This window comes from Tachypleus tridentatus, chromosome 10, assembly GCF_004210375.1.
Source record: "Tachypleus tridentatus isolate NWPU-2018 chromosome 10, ASM421037v1, whole genome shotgun sequence".
In the NCBI taxonomy this organism is placed as follows: domain Eukaryota; kingdom Metazoa; phylum Arthropoda; class Merostomata; order Xiphosura; family Limulidae; genus Tachypleus; species Tachypleus tridentatus.
In genome coordinates this window covers 141,310,354-141,327,399 of record NC_134834.1, presented here as the reverse complement: position 1 = coordinate 141,327,399, position 17,046 = coordinate 141,310,354, and the positions used below count along the sequence as shown (strand labels likewise).

The 17,046-nt window shown below is 31.9% G+C and overlaps 1 protein-coding gene across 3 annotated transcripts in view; it reads left to right on the top strand.

The window, feature by feature from the left end:
• mTor (serine/threonine-protein kinase Tor) overlaps window positions 1–17,046 on the top strand; it is a 218,302-nt gene that overhangs the window by 189,273 nt on the left and 11,983 nt on the right. For all 3 annotated transcript variants that reach the window (XM_076464082.1, XM_076464079.1, XM_076464080.1), the window contains 8 exons: window positions 359–493; window positions 1,923–2,097; window positions 2,286–2,421; window positions 4,053–4,200; window positions 5,416–5,538; window positions 5,932–6,014; window positions 7,964–8,111; window positions 15,767–15,902. In XM_076464082.1, the coding sequence (XP_076320197.1) occupies window positions 359–493; window positions 1,923–2,097; window positions 2,286–2,421; window positions 4,053–4,200; window positions 5,416–5,538; window positions 5,932–6,014; window positions 7,964–8,111; window positions 15,767–15,902 (1,084 nt within the window). The remainder of the gene's footprint in view (window positions 1–358; window positions 494–1,922; window positions 2,098–2,285; window positions 2,422–4,052; window positions 4,201–5,415; window positions 5,539–5,931; window positions 6,015–7,963; window positions 8,112–15,766; window positions 15,903–17,046) is intronic.

Sequence of the window (17,046 nt, the reverse complement as noted above, 5' to 3'; positions counted from 1 at the left end):
GCTGTGTAATAAAGTCAGATATTTAGTTCTGTGTCAATATATTGTTTTAAGTATAAGGAATTTTTATGATACCCAGCTATGTTTAGAAATAATTTGTTGATCTTTATTACTTGCCATGTAAAATGAGAAAACAAAAATGTACATAGTAAATTAAGATATTGAATTTTATCATGTAATGATTAAGCAATCATATTTTGAAGAAGGAAATTATTTGAACAAGACATTAAAAGTATAAGAATATAGAGGAAGCTTACAAACAGATTAGTTTCAGACTTGCATTTACATGGATATTATAGTTGGTAAGTAGTATTTGAAAGTAGCAGTTTATATGAGTGTGTATGTTTTATCTTCAAATTAGGCTTATGGACGAGAGCTTATGGAAGCTAATGAATGGTGTCGTCGATACCAGAGATCAAACAATGTGAAAGACCTTACACAGGCTTGGGACTTGTACTATCATGTTTTTAGACGTATTTCTAAACAACTCCCACAAGTAAGCCTTTTTTTATTGTTATCATTAAACAAGTAATATAAAAGTATTTTTAATATCCTGATGTTAACAGGAATGTACAAATAATCATTTTATAGATTTTTAAATTATAAATTGCTACATAAAACGATTGTTAATTACTTTAATCTTTTACATGTCTCTGTTCTATGTCACTAACAACTGATTTAAAGATGTACTACATGTATACAAGATTAGTTTTAGTATGGCTGGAGGATCTGTTTCATGCACTTTGAAAGATGTTAATATATTTTTGATTAACACTGTCTTTTAAAAAATATTTATTCAAAGAAATTGCATTGCTTTAAATTCTTTGTTCTGTTCATAAATATTTTAACCCATAGCTTACACATTCATGTCAATTTATTATGTTAAGATTATTGATTTGTTATTTGAATTATGTTAAAATATTTTTCATTAAGTCATAAGAATATTCAGGGAAAGTACAAAGCTCTAAATCTCACATTGTTTCAACCACTTTATTGAATAACTTCTTCATTTAAAGTTTACCAATTCTGAGTAGATACAACTTGCTAAGAAAGTTCAATATGATTTAAATAGCACCAATATCATAACTAACAATTGTTAATTGTATTAATCTTCTGTAAATGTGCTAATTCACTGTTACACTTGGTCTCAGTCATCTGATGTATAATATACAGAAGGTAATGTGAAATGAACTGTGACAGGTGGAATAAAAGAGACAAGACACTTTAAAATGAGCTGAATATACAGCACATCTAGCAGGAGAAAGGTGAAAAATGCTTACCTCAACACATAACACCTACCATGGAGCATGGGGTAGGCAGTGTGATAGATTTGCAGTATTCTTCTGCTTAAGCAGCAGGAGATAGGTGGAATAATGGACCAGTGCAGGTGACATTAGATACTTATTCATTGTGCAAATATAGTGGTTTGTGTATTATTGGTAAAGGATATTACTATCAATAAGTTCGTGAGCCCAAACATTCATCCAACCTATACAGTAATTACTTAGACAAGAAAGAAGCTGCTAGAGTCATTCAAATGATACAATGGCCCCCAAAGAGCCATTATCTCAACCAAATTGAGCAGATCTGGGATTTCATAGATCAAAAACTTGACAATTCAGAAGTTGCTTCTGAACAAACTCTGTGGGAGTGTATTATAGATATTAGAGTGAAATAGGTTGCAGACAGTTATTAAAGCAAGAGGAGGATATATAAAATATTAAATGTTTTCCGAACTCAAGCACTTTTATTGAGTTTATGTTGTACTAAATATATATAGATTAATAAAGTTTTGATGTTTCACTTGTAATTTACCTTCCATTGGTCTTTGAAAGTATCCTGAAATTTAATTTTTCATGTTATTCTAATCCTTTTGCATAGTACTGTAAATTTTGTTTTATTTCACACATCTTGTAATATTTTAGCTTACATCCTTGGAACTTCAGTATGTCTCTCCAAAGCTGTTGATGTGTAGTGATTTAGAGCTAGCTGTTCCAGGTAGTTACAACCCAAACCAGCCAGTTATTCGTATTGCTCGCATCGAAAGCTCTCTTCAAGTCATAACAAGCAAACAGAGGCCTCGTAAGCTTTGTATTAAAGGTACATCATAACTGTTTTGTTTTTTAACTTAATTTTCTTTTTCTTTTTATTTTGGAATATTAAATATACATAATTATTTTAGAAATATATATTGATGTGTTAGTGAAATAAACTTGGAATTTTTGACTTACTGAAAGTTTTTTTTTTTTTTTTTTTTTTTTTTTTATCTTATCTTAAATGATCCTCAGGAAGCAATGGCAAGGATTTCATGTTCCTTCTGAAAGGTCATGAAGACTTAAGGCAAGATGAACGAGTGATGCAACTTTTTGGTTTGGTAAATACTCTTTTGATGAATGACCCTGAGACTTCCAGGAATAATTTAACGTAAGTGTCATTATTGTTTTTATATTAAGTCTGCATTTAAGCATAAGCATATTTTCTGTTTGTTCATTGTGTATTTATTTATTTAATGGGAAGGGGAATTACTATTCTAATATTTTTTCTTAGTATTCAGTTAAAATTCTCTCTGTAGCTGTTTGGTTTGGAATTGTTCATGTTTTTTATAAAACAAATTGCTGATATGTGTAATCATTAACCAGTAAAAAATTATAAAGAAATATGTAAAAAATGCCAGTGTTGTGACAGAGTACATACATAAAATTACTGAGTTTAAAGTATTTCTTTTAGGTTATAACTCCAAAAGTTCTAAAAATATTCTACGTTTAATCAGTGTTGAGTGTAACATGAACATTTTAACAGTAAGTCATTGTTTCTTGACTTAGAAACTTGTATTAATTTTATATTTATTAGATTGAATAAAGATGTTTTCAAAAGTGAGAATGACAATTTAGGTACAATTAAAGATATTTTATTTTTGAAAAACCATTACAAAAATGTTAAAATACAATTTTAACTAAGAGTTTTACTTATTTATTGGGCAGGTAAAAAAAGTAATTTATTTGCTAACATTTATTACTTAAAATTATCAGAGTAATGTATGTAAGATTTTTTTCAAATCATGCTGAGAATTGAAGTACTAAAAAGTTTGTTGATCTTTATTCAGCTAAATAACTAATAATGATGGTCAAAAAGAGAGATCATGAACACAAACAAACAGTAATAAATTACAAGAAACAACAAACTACAAAACCTTACCCTGCTGCATATCATATATTCCTGATATTAGCAAAAAAAAACAAAATATAACATTCTAGTAAACACTAACTTTATTTTATTTTTTAAAAAGTTCATACTATGTGAAAACTATACTGACAAACATAACACCATTTTTTTTTATAAAATACAATGCCACAATTTTTACATTGGCGAAACAAGCAGAAAAATGGAAATCAGATTTGAATGACAAAAAAAAAAATCTTTGCACATTTTTGAACACTGCAAATTAAATAAGCACAACAAAACCACAGAAAACACCAACATAATATGCAGGGAAAAAAATACAAACAAATACAAAATCAAAGAATTCCTAATTATACAACAACTCAAATCAAAATTGAACCAGTATAAAGGAACACCTTTATACCCATATTAATAACCTAACATCTAACTGCAGTTTCTCCTTCACTCTCGTACTCATTTACACACTCATCTCTAAGACGTGCCTGGCAACCACAAACTCTCTTTTATTTATCTGAAGATGGACTGAGATGGTCAAATCATTCTTGTGTACTTTATTTTAATAAAAATTTTTAATACCTATACCAACTGTCTTTAGAATACATTTTTACTTCAAGTGGGTTTTTCATCATCATGAATTAGTACATATGTGCATGCTCACAGCATTTTGTGTGTTAGAAGTTTGAACCAAAATAATTTTGTTACCCTCTTTATAAAGTTAAAAATATTTAAGCCCTCAGAGTATAGGTATTGGTAACATTAAAGACAAATGTAATGTTAATATACTTAAACTAAAAACTATGTTCACCTTCCATTTATTGAAAATTTTGTATTATAAAAAAAGTTAGTTTCACATTTCATACATCTTTGTTTTATAGGATTCAGAGGTTTTCTGTTATTCCACTGTCAACCAATAGTGGCCTTATTGGTTGGGTTCCTCACTGTGACACACTTCATACATTAATTCGGGACTATCGAGAGAAGAAAAAGATTTTGCTCAATATCGAGCACAGAATCATGCTTAGGGTTGGTTATTAAGTGCTTTATTTTATAAAGTTGTAATGGTTTATTATATAATCAAAGGACTCAGATTAAATATTTTTTGTTGTTTTCAAAATAATTTGATGTTGCAATAAATTGAAAAAAGATACACCATACCATACAAATAAATTTGACAAAACATTATGGATATTTATATATTTGTAAATCAACACTTTTCCATAAACTGTGGTATATCAGATGATTAGAAAATGTTTTCATTTCTTTGAACATTTCAAAACCATTTTCATATGAGCATATTTTTATAGTGTACGTATAATATAAATTTTGAAATTATAAATATACGAGCTGAATGCCCATCAAATGACAGATAATTAACTTTTTTTCCTAAATAAATGTTTTGTGAACGTGTTTACTAAAAATTAATTATAATCTAGTAATATATGACTGGAAAGTTTTTAAACAGACACTTGTTTGTTGCAGCAGAAAGAGTTACCATTTTCTGTGAATTGTATATTGATCAGTACCACAGTGATGATGAGGTTGGTGGGTACAGTACTAATAACACTGATAAGGATAGAGGAGCAATAGAAGAATCATCTTTTAAACCTAAATATAGGACAAGAAGAGATAAGAGATACTATCACTCCTGATTTTAGCAGCAGCTACAAAAGTAACATTTCTCCTTACTGCTTCAGCTCACAGCTTTGGTTATGTTGTGCAAGAGCAAATCGTAAACTCTTCCTCAGTCCAGAGATTTCAACATTATTTCTGTAAAGAACCTGTCAAAAACTTACAGGAACAATCTTACTTATACTTCACTTGAATAACTAGCTCCTTAATTGCCTCTCAGAGAAAGAACAAGTGGATTGCCTGCCAGTGAATTTGTCTTTACCAGAAGTACACCAACTTCTGGGTGTTTTAGAACTGGAAGAGGCTCAAGTTTGTTGCTTATTTACTTGATTGTGTAAAGGCTTCAACACAACAGCAAGCAACAAAGGTCACAGAAGTAGATCATTTGTACTGTTAGTAAAAACGATCAAGCATTTGGTATGCTGACATCACATCTTAGAACTTATTCTGACATTTGTTTTTAAATCTTTTAACCTGAAATTTTACCTTAAAATAATGACCACCATAATATGTAAAGTTCATATGTTTTGGTACATACTATCGAAGACTTTTTAGTACATTTTCTTATTCAACTAGTCACAGACTAATATAATACTTTTTACTTGTTAGATGGCACCAGACTATGATCACCTGACTTTGATGCAAAAAGTAGAAGTATTTGAACATGCCCTGGAACATACAAATGGGGATGACTTAGCAAAGTTGCTCTGGTTGAAAAGTCCTAGCTCAGAAGTTTGTTACTCTTCCAACATTTTTGTTTTGCCTCTTTTTGCAATTTCTCTTGTTTTAAATATTTTTATCTTTTTTAATAATCTATGGTTTTGATTAGTTTTGGTAATTTTGTAGTTTTCTATTTTTCATCGAAAAAAAAAAGTCAAACTTGTAACCATAAGACTAAATAAATCCACATGGAATTAGATAAAGTCTGAATTTTTAAAAAAGTCATAACTTAAGTGTCAGTGATATATTGAACTAAAAGGAAATTAAAAGATTTAATACAATTATACCCTTTAATGTTTTTTTTTATACTTTTGAGTAATTTAAACTAAAGGTGATATGTGAAGTGTTCTGTGTTTAGTACTGTTTATCTGGCATAATTACAGAGGCTGTAATTTTTTTGTATAGGTGTGGTTTGATCGACGAACCAACTATTCTAGATCTTTGGCTGTGATGTCAATGGTGGGCTATGTATTAGGTTTAGGGGACAGGTAAGTAATTAATTTGTGGATGATATAGAACTGTCATTTTCAAGATTCAATTTTATTTATATTAATATTAAATTATAATTTTTTTATTGTTGTATTTTAACTTATGAACAAAAATTAGCTGTCTCTTTGGCTTATGTACTGAACCAAACAGCTATAAGAAGGCTTCAGAACTTGGCTACAAATTAACAATGGAAGAATTTTGCAATTGAAGGAATATGTGTGTGTATGTGTGCCTGAAATAATAACATGCAAAATTTAAAAACACAATTAACGTGTAGTAAACAAAAAAACATCTTTCACATTTTTTTCCCTCCAAATATTAGTACTTACAATGTTGCCATTGCCCTTAAAAGATGAGTTTGATATTCATGTCCACACACTTCTCTTTTTAATTATCCTTAATGTTTAGTATGTTTTTGATTATTAGTCCATTACTAATAAGCAAAATTTTGTATTCAAGATTTCACAAACACATATAGTAATGCCTAAATAATTTTAATGCTGATTTGTAACTTTGCATACTTTTTTCAATTAAGTATTCATATTTTTATCAAATATTTTCTGGACTTTTTTGAAATATGTAAAATGAAAAAAAAAAGAACATGAAACTAACACAAAAAGAATAAAAGTGTTGTGTATTACTTGATAAAACAATCAGAGTGACCTCTTTATAATAACTCTACATATTATCATATCAAGGAAACTTCAAAATATAATAATTTATAAATTAGTATAAGTAGTAACTATGTTTTAGACTGTCATGTTACATTTGTACATGTTCAATTGATTTTCTATATATCATGAACCATGATAGTGTTCATAATAAGGATTGTAAATAATGCCACAAAACCCCAATTGAATATTTAGGTAAAAAGCTCCTTAAACAGTAAATATTTGGTTCAAACAACACTTTTAAACCTGTACTATTGACAGCTAAGGCTTTACACACACACACACTCAAGAAAAAAGTCTGTAAAAAAGCATTCATGTTAGACTTAAAATGAAATTTGCTCAAATCGCTCATTTGTAATTATTATTATTATCAAGCCAACCTAAAAAACAAAAACAGCTTGATATGTTGCATCCAAATTTTTGTAGAGTATTAAACAAAGTACAGCAAAGGTTGTAGGGTTAATGACAAGTCAGTTTGTTTCTACTAATTTTACATAAGCTAAAAAACATCATAATTTTACTGTGAACAATGTTAGCTTTTTTAATAAATTTTATTACACATTAATAGAATACATACTTTAAAATACACAAACGTTTATTTAAAGTAATGTTTTAGATAGAAATGTTTTATTTAAAAAGACTGGTTTTCTGCTGGTAAAATTTTATATACACTTAGTGGGGGTTATGTGTTAGTCTAAGGATATATTTACTCATTGCTATGCATTATGTATAGAGAATTTAGGTACACAGAAACTATATATGATCGCTGTATTCTTAACTTAACATTTTACATCTCAAAGTAATGCAGTCAAGTATTCAATAGCTACAGTGCGCCATCATGAACAATATCAGCTAGCTATTAGCTCCATTTATTATTGTTACAATACAGAAAGTTGATTACCATATAAAATGATCCTTTGACTATAGTTGAGCATTAAAAAACCAGTAAATAAGAAATAAAACTTTTGGGAATTTAAAACCTGCAAAAATATACTTGCAGAATTGTAATTTTCCAGTTTGTTTATATTTGACTTGTAAACTGAAGAATGTAGTCATTCCACTACTTTCTCATCCATTGTTGATTCATTATTTCATAACAGAATTAAAATATTTATAACTCAATGGAACAAAAATTACAACTTTATAAAATAAACTTTTGTAAATTCAGAATGTGTTGTAATGATAAAATGTCATTTAAAATGAACTTCTGATTTCAGGATAAGCATACTTGGATTGTTAATTTCTTTTATAACGTTTCAATTGAATTGTTTGTAAAGACATCCATCCAACTTGATGCTTGACCGTCTCAGTGGTAAAATTCTTCACATTGACTTTGGAGATTGTTTTGAAGTGGCAATGACAAGAGAAAAGTTCCCAGAAAAGATCCCTTTCCGTTTAACTCGAATGTTAATCAATGCAATGGAGGTAAGTTTTTTTATCAGCACAATTATTTTATCTACACTGCTCATACACCTAAATTAGATACTTGATGATGCTAAAGCACTAAGGAAATGAAAGGTCTTTCAGTAAACTTTTATTGCTGAATCTTAACCAGACAAGTAGACTTTGTGAGAAATGGTATTATTTATGGATTTTTTAAAGGGTTAGTTTTAAAAGTTTTGCTATTATTTTTGCCGTATCTAATTTGGGTTGAACAAACCTAAATACTTAAATAATGTAGAAGTGATATAAGTATATTTGGATTACATTTGCCTCCACTCATTATTCCAACAAAAATCATGGTGAGGGAACCTCCCAGAGAAGGTTCTGTACTTTCAGTTTACCTCCTCTGGGATCTAAACATCCACCTGCATGGTTACCCATGAAGGAGAGGTGAGGATCCTGATGGTTGAGGGGTCCAACTCCAACATACCACTTTGGCTTTGAATTCCTGTAGAAAGGCAGTCTTTGGGTGGTCTCCCCCAAGATCAGCTGGCTAGTCCATTTGGCCAGGGTCAACCGAGTGCTAGCATAGGATGTTCCCAATGGGTGTTGTGGACATTGTCTGATACTGGTGTTTGGGTATAGTGCTCACAAAACCCCTGCATCACTGCAGTGACCTTATGTGGCACTGTAGTATGTCCCTTTGTAGGGCTCCATGGTGGGTGAGGTCAGTGAGCACTGAAATATTCTTTTTTTTTTATTATGGGGTATGAGTTAAGTAAACAAGCATGACAACATAGAGAAAAATTCAACTACTGGCAAACAACCATGCATTGATGACTCTACAGTTAAACTCACAACTTGAATCTGTCCCATGATTTTTAATGTACATTCTTTAACTGAAAAACTCTTGAGGCAGATGTCTCCATTTTTTATTCAGAAGGGTTTGGAAGGGCTTGCTGGCTCTCTTAAGTCAGTAAAAGAGTTAGTCAGGGGACCTTTTAGTGGAAACATCTTCATCACAACATTCCAAACTCCTTTTGAAGTCGAAGGCCATTTGGGATATACCCATTAAGGTACTCCTAATTCTACTTTGAATTCTTTCAGAGGAATTATAGTTCAGAGGAATTTACAAACCATACCAGAGTTGAGATCCTCACAGGTTTCACCAGCCAAGGTGTTACAGCCATGTGCCAAATTTTTACTTGTAGAGACGGGATTATGGAACCGGCAAATGTTTTAATATTAACATTTACAACATCGCATCTTCCTACTGCAATCAAGGCAGGATATCTGAATTGTAAGGTACGTCCTTATATTCCTAACACTGTTGGATGTTTTCATTGTCAAAGATTTGGTCACTCAAACATCTTGCCATGATTCCTTAACATGTGCCTGTTGTGCTGGTAAAGACCATGATGCTTTTGAATGCAAACTAGAACTGAGTTGTGTTAACTGGCTCGCATCCTTCTTATTTTACTTCTTGTCTTCAATGGGCAGAAGAGAAAGAAGTACAACATCTCAAGACAGTTCATAATATTACTTATCCAGAGGCTCAGAAATTACTATTCCCAATTTCGTCTCAGACTTATGCTGCTGTAATCCATTCCACTACTGCAGTAGGAGTCTAGACAGACCTTTCCGTGCCTTCTACAGAATCCTTAACAGCGCATCTTAATCTAGTATCCTTCAAAATCAACAAAGTTAATAAATCAGTATCTACTTCTATCTCTGTCCCTACCACATCTTCCAGTTCTTGCCCAACTTCACCTTGTTCAAGCCCAGGTGTTTCCATGGCGTCTTCTTCTCTTGACACCCCAAAACTTAAACAACCCATTTGTTCACGTCCTCAATAACTGAAACGTATGTCTACAAACTCCAACCTGCCTACTCAATCCAGATCAGGATCAATAGAGAGGGTAGCAGACCCACATCCAGTAAAGAAAAAAAAGTGTGGTCACAAGCAGAAGGTCTTTGTGCCAAATTCTCCTCCAAAATAAAGAAATATGGCCATGCTAATCCAATGGAAGTGTTGAGGTTTTCAATCAAATATGAATGGTATCAATGATCTGATTGACTTTTATCATCCCAAATGTCTTTCTTTACAGGCAACGTTTTTGAAATCTACTAATACAGTCAAAATTCAACAATATTCCTTATTCTGAAATGACAGGTCATGTGTAGGACAAGGACATGGGGAAGTAGCACTGCTGGTTGATCAACATGTGCCCACCCAGACATCGTCATTGAATGCACCCTTGGAGGCTGTAGTCATCTGTATCTTTGGGTTGTACCATCACTGTTTGCTCTTACGCCTGGAAAAAATTATCCCTCAGACCTTGATACCCTCATTGAGCAACTATTAACCTCTTTTTTTAAAGTTTGGGGATCTTAATGGGCATAATCTCATCTGAGGTGGTTCTGGTACTGATGTGAGGGGTCGTGCTAAAAAGCATATGCTCTTGAATCACAACATGTCTCTTTGAATACTGCCTCATGCACCAGTCAGTCATTTACTGCTATAGATCTTTCTATCTGCTCCCCTTTGCTTTTCACTTGCTTTTCTTGGGAGGTTGACATCAATCTACAGGATAGTGATCATTTTCTTATCGTATTAAGAGAGATTGGTCGTGGTCAGTACCACCTGACCTGTGTGTCTCAGTGGAAGTTCTACCATCTTATGTAAATCATCGATAGATGATCGTGTAGTAGCAATAACTAACTGTATTGTCCAAGCAGCTGCTCAGTGCATCCTCAAAACCAAAACATCTTTCTTACTGCATTTCCACCCTTGGTAGAATTCTTGTTTCTTTTTTTTTGATTCAGAGAAAGCTTATGATACAACATGTAGATATGGCACTCATACGGATTGCGTGGCAATTTGCTGCTTTTTATTTAGCTCTTTTTAATGAACTGCTGATTCCAGGTCTGTGTAGGCTCAATACTTTCCCGTTTTTTTCCCACAGGAACTTACCCTCAAGGCTGTGTTTTGAGTGTCTCACTTTTCATTATAAAGATTAATGCCATCAGTGAACTGCTACCCCCTACAGTTGCAAATGGTCTTTTCATTGATGACTTTCACATCTCACGTCAGTCATCAAACATTAGGTTTATTGAGTGGCAGCTACAAACTGCAATCAATCATATACTTAAGTGGACCACAGCAAATGGTTTTCAACTTTCCCTGTAAAACTGTTTGTGTACATTTCTGCTGCCAACGGGATATTCATCCAGATCCAGAACTTTGTATTGATGATGCTGTACTTCCTGTCGTTCCTGAGGCAAAGCTCTTATGTCTTATACTTGACTGTAAATTAAATGTTATTTTCCATATCAAGCAACTTTATGTCAAATGTATAAGAGCACTGAACATCCTCCATGTCTTCTCATCCACCTCTTGGGGAGTGGATCAGTACTTCATGCTTAAAATTTATCGTGCCCTTATCCAATCCAAACTTTACTATGGGTCTATGGTTTATGGTTCTGCCAGAACCTCAGCCCTGAAAATGTTGGATCCTATCCACCATCAGGGGCTTTGACTTTGCACTGGAGCCTTTTGTACTTCTCCAGTCCAAAGTTTGTATGTGGAGTCTCATGGACCCCCTCTGTATATTTGCTGTTTGCAACTGTCTCTTATGTATGCTTCCAAACTTTGCTCTTTACCACAGCATCCTACTTGGGGTTGTGTTTTCCATCCTCAGTGGGCCACACTTTTCTATATTAGAAAACCCGCCATTGTTTCTTTTAGCCTTCGTATTCGGGCACAATCAGAAAAATTGGATATATCTTTGAATAGTATAGCAGTATTAACAGTTTGGCCTCTTCCACCATGGCTAGTTATTATCCCCAACTGTGACATGTCTTTGAGTCATTTGAGGAAGGCTGGTACTCCTGATTGGAAATACCACTCTTTATTTGCTGAACGTCTTTCAAGCAATCCATCCATTCCCATATATATACGGATGGTTCAAAATCAGGTGACTCTGTAGGTTCTGCCATTGTTTGTTACAGTTCGGTTGTAGCACACAGAATCCCCTCTACAGTTTCTGTGTTCACTGTTGAATTGTATACCATTTCTCTTTCCCTGAATCATATTGAAACTATGCAATATACGAATTGTATGATCTGTACTGATTCACTCAGCTGTCTATTGGCCCTGACATCATTCCATATTAGTTATCATCCTATTCTTATTAATTTCCAAAACAAACTGGCCCATCTCTCTCCATCATCTTTCTCTGTCCAGTTTTTGTGGATACCAGGTCATGTTGGTATTTGTGGGAATGAACTAGCTGACAGAGCGGCACAGTCCATCTGCTGTGGCTTTGTCACCACTGTACCTGTTCCATACATGGACTATGGTCCAGTTATAAAAACCTGACTGTAAACCATTTGACAGTTGACCTGGAGTGAGCAAGGAAATAATAAGCTTTTTCAAATCAAGCATTCTTTAGCTCTTTGGCCATCTTGTTTCTGTAAAGATCAAAGGGAGGAAGTTGTTTTGGTTAGGCTATGCATTGGTCACAGTTTTTTAACTCACCATGTCCTTTTATATGGTACTGATGCACCAGTGTGTAGTCTGTATGACACTCAGGTCACAATCATACATATTTTATTATCATGCCATTGTTACACCCAAGAATGCCACTGCCATTTTAAACATATTTTTAAGGTATGTTTGCCCTTGATTTAGCCAGTGTCATGGGTGATACTGGCTGCCTCACTCACTCATGTTTTTACATTTTTAAGTGCCATTGGTCTTTTTAACTTAAGGTTTTTTTTACACATTTTACTTTTATTTTGACCTGAACCCAGGACTGGAAAGGCCAACTTCTGGTGACTGACAGCAACTTAATGCTTCAATCTTCCTGGAAGGTCTTAATTTTACATATTTTATGTATTTTTACCTTTCTTTCCATATACCATTATAGTGTACTACATCTTGTTTGGCACAGATAGCCTGGTAGCTTTGTGCCAATAAACATGAAATACTTACCTACCTACCAACAAAAATCTATGTTGAGATACCATGCATGTGATAGTATTATATTTCTGGTGAATTGATCACACTTTATCCAAGTAATTTGTTCATTCTCAATTAGTTAATGTGTCACTTCATATACAAGTGGTGGTGCCATACTTAATACATTTGTATTTGTTTCATGGAGATCCTTTGGCCTTTTGATAGTTCATTGTTACTACAAGCAGAATTATGGCTTGATAAATGTCACAACTATTTTCTAGAGAAGATATTCATATAAAGGATTGTTAAATAATTTAAGGAAAAGGACACAATATTTAAGTATTCTTCATAGACATGCAAAAAAACCTTGCACTTAGGACAATAGTGGGTTCTGAAACCAACCAAGAGTGACAACTTCATCTGCAAAGGGAGTACAGAAGAAAACTTTCTAAACCCTAAGAGTAATTATATTAAAGCTGAAACTATTAACAAAATAATGAAAAAGGATTTAACGTTGAAAAAAGTGAATCAAAAGTTCACAAGCTTTTAGTAAGATTTTAAAGGTCAAAGCTTACTTCATGGTAGAGGATAAAGAAATGTAAATCAGTGCATTGTTATTCAACTACAAGCCAGTCAAGTCTTTCAGGACAGTTCTAATGGACATCTGTACCCTTGACTTGTGACAGTAGAAGTTATGTGTAATAGCCATCATTATGAGTATATATAATAATGGAGGAAATAGTTACAAGAGCATTATAGGATCTGTAACTTTTTGTTTATTATTATTATTATTATTATTATTGTTGCTCAGTTAACTTGTGCAAAGATCTTTCATAAATGTTTTTAAATAATATAAGCCAATGGCAAGAGTGTATGTAAAAAGGTATTAGGTATATTTAGGAATGGCTAAGTATATGTATATTTAAAACTGTACTTGAGTGTTTAAGTAAAACAAAGATTAAAAAATATGTACTAACCAGTTTATAAAAGCAGGCATGAAACGTTACCTTACAGATAGTAAGTTTTAGGAAATTCAGCTTTTACATTACATGACAAAATAAGCAAAGAATAATAACTATTTTTTTGACAGGGATGAAACCAGTGAACAGGTATCATTGATTCCAGGATCTATATTAATTCGAAATGCTTTCACACCTCTCTCACACTAATCAAAACATTACCTCCAGTCAAGCTCTTAGAATAAAGAAAATAAGCTGAGATGAAACAGACTACAAAAAACATTCTAAGGATCTAAAATGAACCAACTTACAAAGAAGAGATAAACAAATTGAAAAGGCTAACAATTCTCACCAGTGAAACGTTCTAAATTACAGTAATAAATAATAATAAGTTTTCAAATAAAACCCCTCTTATTATTACCTATCAGTTTAAACTTAAAGGTTTCACAAATTGTGAAAAAAAGAAATTCATCTCCTTCAGCTCAACAGTTGTCCTAAACAAATGTTTCCTGAAGTTCCTGTTGTTTCTTTCCAAAAAAAGCAAAACTCTAAAAGAAATACCTGTCCACAAAAATGTGAATAATATCCCAACCAAAAATGTTTGTCACCCATGTCAGACCTTCAAATTCATAAAAAAACATTTTCTCATTTTCTGACAAGCATAAACAAAGAAATTTTAAAATATCTAGAGAAATCACTTGTGAAACAAAAAACACCATTTATCTTATACAGTGTGAAAAATTCAATCACCAACATGTGGAATATACACAAACAACTCCAAGAGATCTCCCTGTCGCTCAACACTTCAACCAACACAGTCACTCCATTAATGATGTTACTCTCACTGGCATTGAAACAGGATTGAAAACTAAAGCAGACAGAGAAATAAAAGAAGCATATTGGATTGCTAATCTGAACATTGTTCAACCTTTCAGAATTAAAGTAGATCCTCTAATCAATGATCTCCAGCCATTAGTTTCATCTCTTTTAGAAAAATAATTTTTATTCTTTGCTTATTTTTCATGTAATGTAAAAGCTGAATTTCCTAAAACTTACTATTTGTTTAAGGTAATTTTTCATACCTGTTTTTATAAATTTATTAGTATAATGTATCTCTTTCAGTCAGTCTCCAGATGTCACCTTAATTTACTTAAACACTCAACTACAGTTTTAAATATACATATATTTAGCCATTTCTAAAGTAAAATGTCACTAACACCTTTTGCATACACTCTCACCATCAGTTACATTGTACCAGAAATAAGGCACTAACAACAGTATATAGAGAAATGAACTTTTCCCAGACTCCATTTATATATATAATCACTCATTTGATTACACCACCATTCCAAGTTTGAAGGAAAAAGGTCCACCATTTGAAAGTACTTGGATTATACGGTTTTATTCATTTCTATCAAGATTTCTTGAACCAACGTATTTTTCTTAACGTTATAAATATAAATAGCATAAAAGGTTTTAATAATTTAGACGTTTTAGTATTTGAATAAACATACTTTTTTATATAATATACACGTATGCATTTTAGTATTGAATCTACTTATACATAGTACATCAACAAATAAGTCTTAAAGCCAGTGCAAGCTTTTCTTTTAAACAGTTCCTAAGTTCACATATCTTTGTACTATTGTCACTTAAACTTTCAAAGTCTAGATATGTTCTATACAGTACTTTGCCAACTCTGTTGTTACTGGTAGATGTTTTTGTTCTTTTGTATTTAGCAAAATATAAACTACCTAGCAATATATTATTTTTAGGTCACAGGAATTGAAGGGACCTACAAAATTACCTGTAAGAATGTTATGAAGGTTTTGCGAGAAAATAAAGACAGTTTAATGGCTGTATTAGAAGCCTTTGTGTATGATCCTTTACTCAATTGGAGACTTGTAGATGGTATGTATTCATTATTTTTAATAAAGATAAGATGTTTACTAGTTATTTTATTACAGATTTCAAGCAGTTTGTGAGTGTTAGAACTTAAATATCATTATACTGAAACAATAAAAAAGGAAACTTAAGTATGCATTGTATAAACTTGAAAAGGTTGTATAAGAGCACACACTTTGTGAGAGATTTTGTTTTGAGCGTTATCATGAAATTGTTTTTTTTCTCAGATACGTCTTATCTACAAAGGAAAAGGCACAAAATCTGAGTGTATAATAAACATTTTAATTGTTTTTTGTTTTCTTTCTTTGCGTAGAATAAAATAGTTGGAAGTTTTTGAGGAAAGACACTTGGATACTTTGATTATAAAATCTGTTTCATTGACTCTTCTTCCACTTTTTATTAGAAACTATACAGTAATTTTTTTTATTGTGATTAACCCCAAGCCAAGTTAATTAGCAGGACTGTTCTGTTTTTCACCTCATTGGGAAACATCAGTCTTCCATAGAGGATTATTGTTATTTTGATCCAAGGAATAAAATATTCTGACTCCAAGGTTCACTAATAATAAGTTTTCAAATCAAGGTGAGAATTAGATGTTATTTTAAGGGATTACAAATTGCATATTTTGTTGTACTTTTATGAGAGATAACATTATGAACACGTTTTACTTTTAACTCACCAATGCTTGTCTTGTCTATGTTGAAATCAGCCAGCATTGTAAATTTTAATAATATGTTGAGATATAAAATCAAAATCTAAAATTTGGTATCGAAAAAATAATACAGATAAAGCATAAAGTTTTAATGGAAAGAAATATTTAAAATTTGTTTAGGAGGTTTAGAGATTAGGCACATAAAATTTGATATTTTTTAGACAAGGAAAAGTATTTTTATTCTTAAAGTGAAAATCACTAGAAAAAGTCTAGTAAAAATGCTTCATTAAAAAAATTAGATAGTTTGTGTACAAAAGACTTGTGGTGTTTATAAAACATCTAACCAATTTTGTGAGATAGTCAAAGTGTACTGAAAGTTATAGTTTGGAAACTGTAACAAGAACAAAATCATTATGAGATTGGATTATTTGATTGACTTCATAGCAAAAGAATTATTACCTTCAGGTTTATGAGTGATAAAGAGTCATTGTCTCCTGC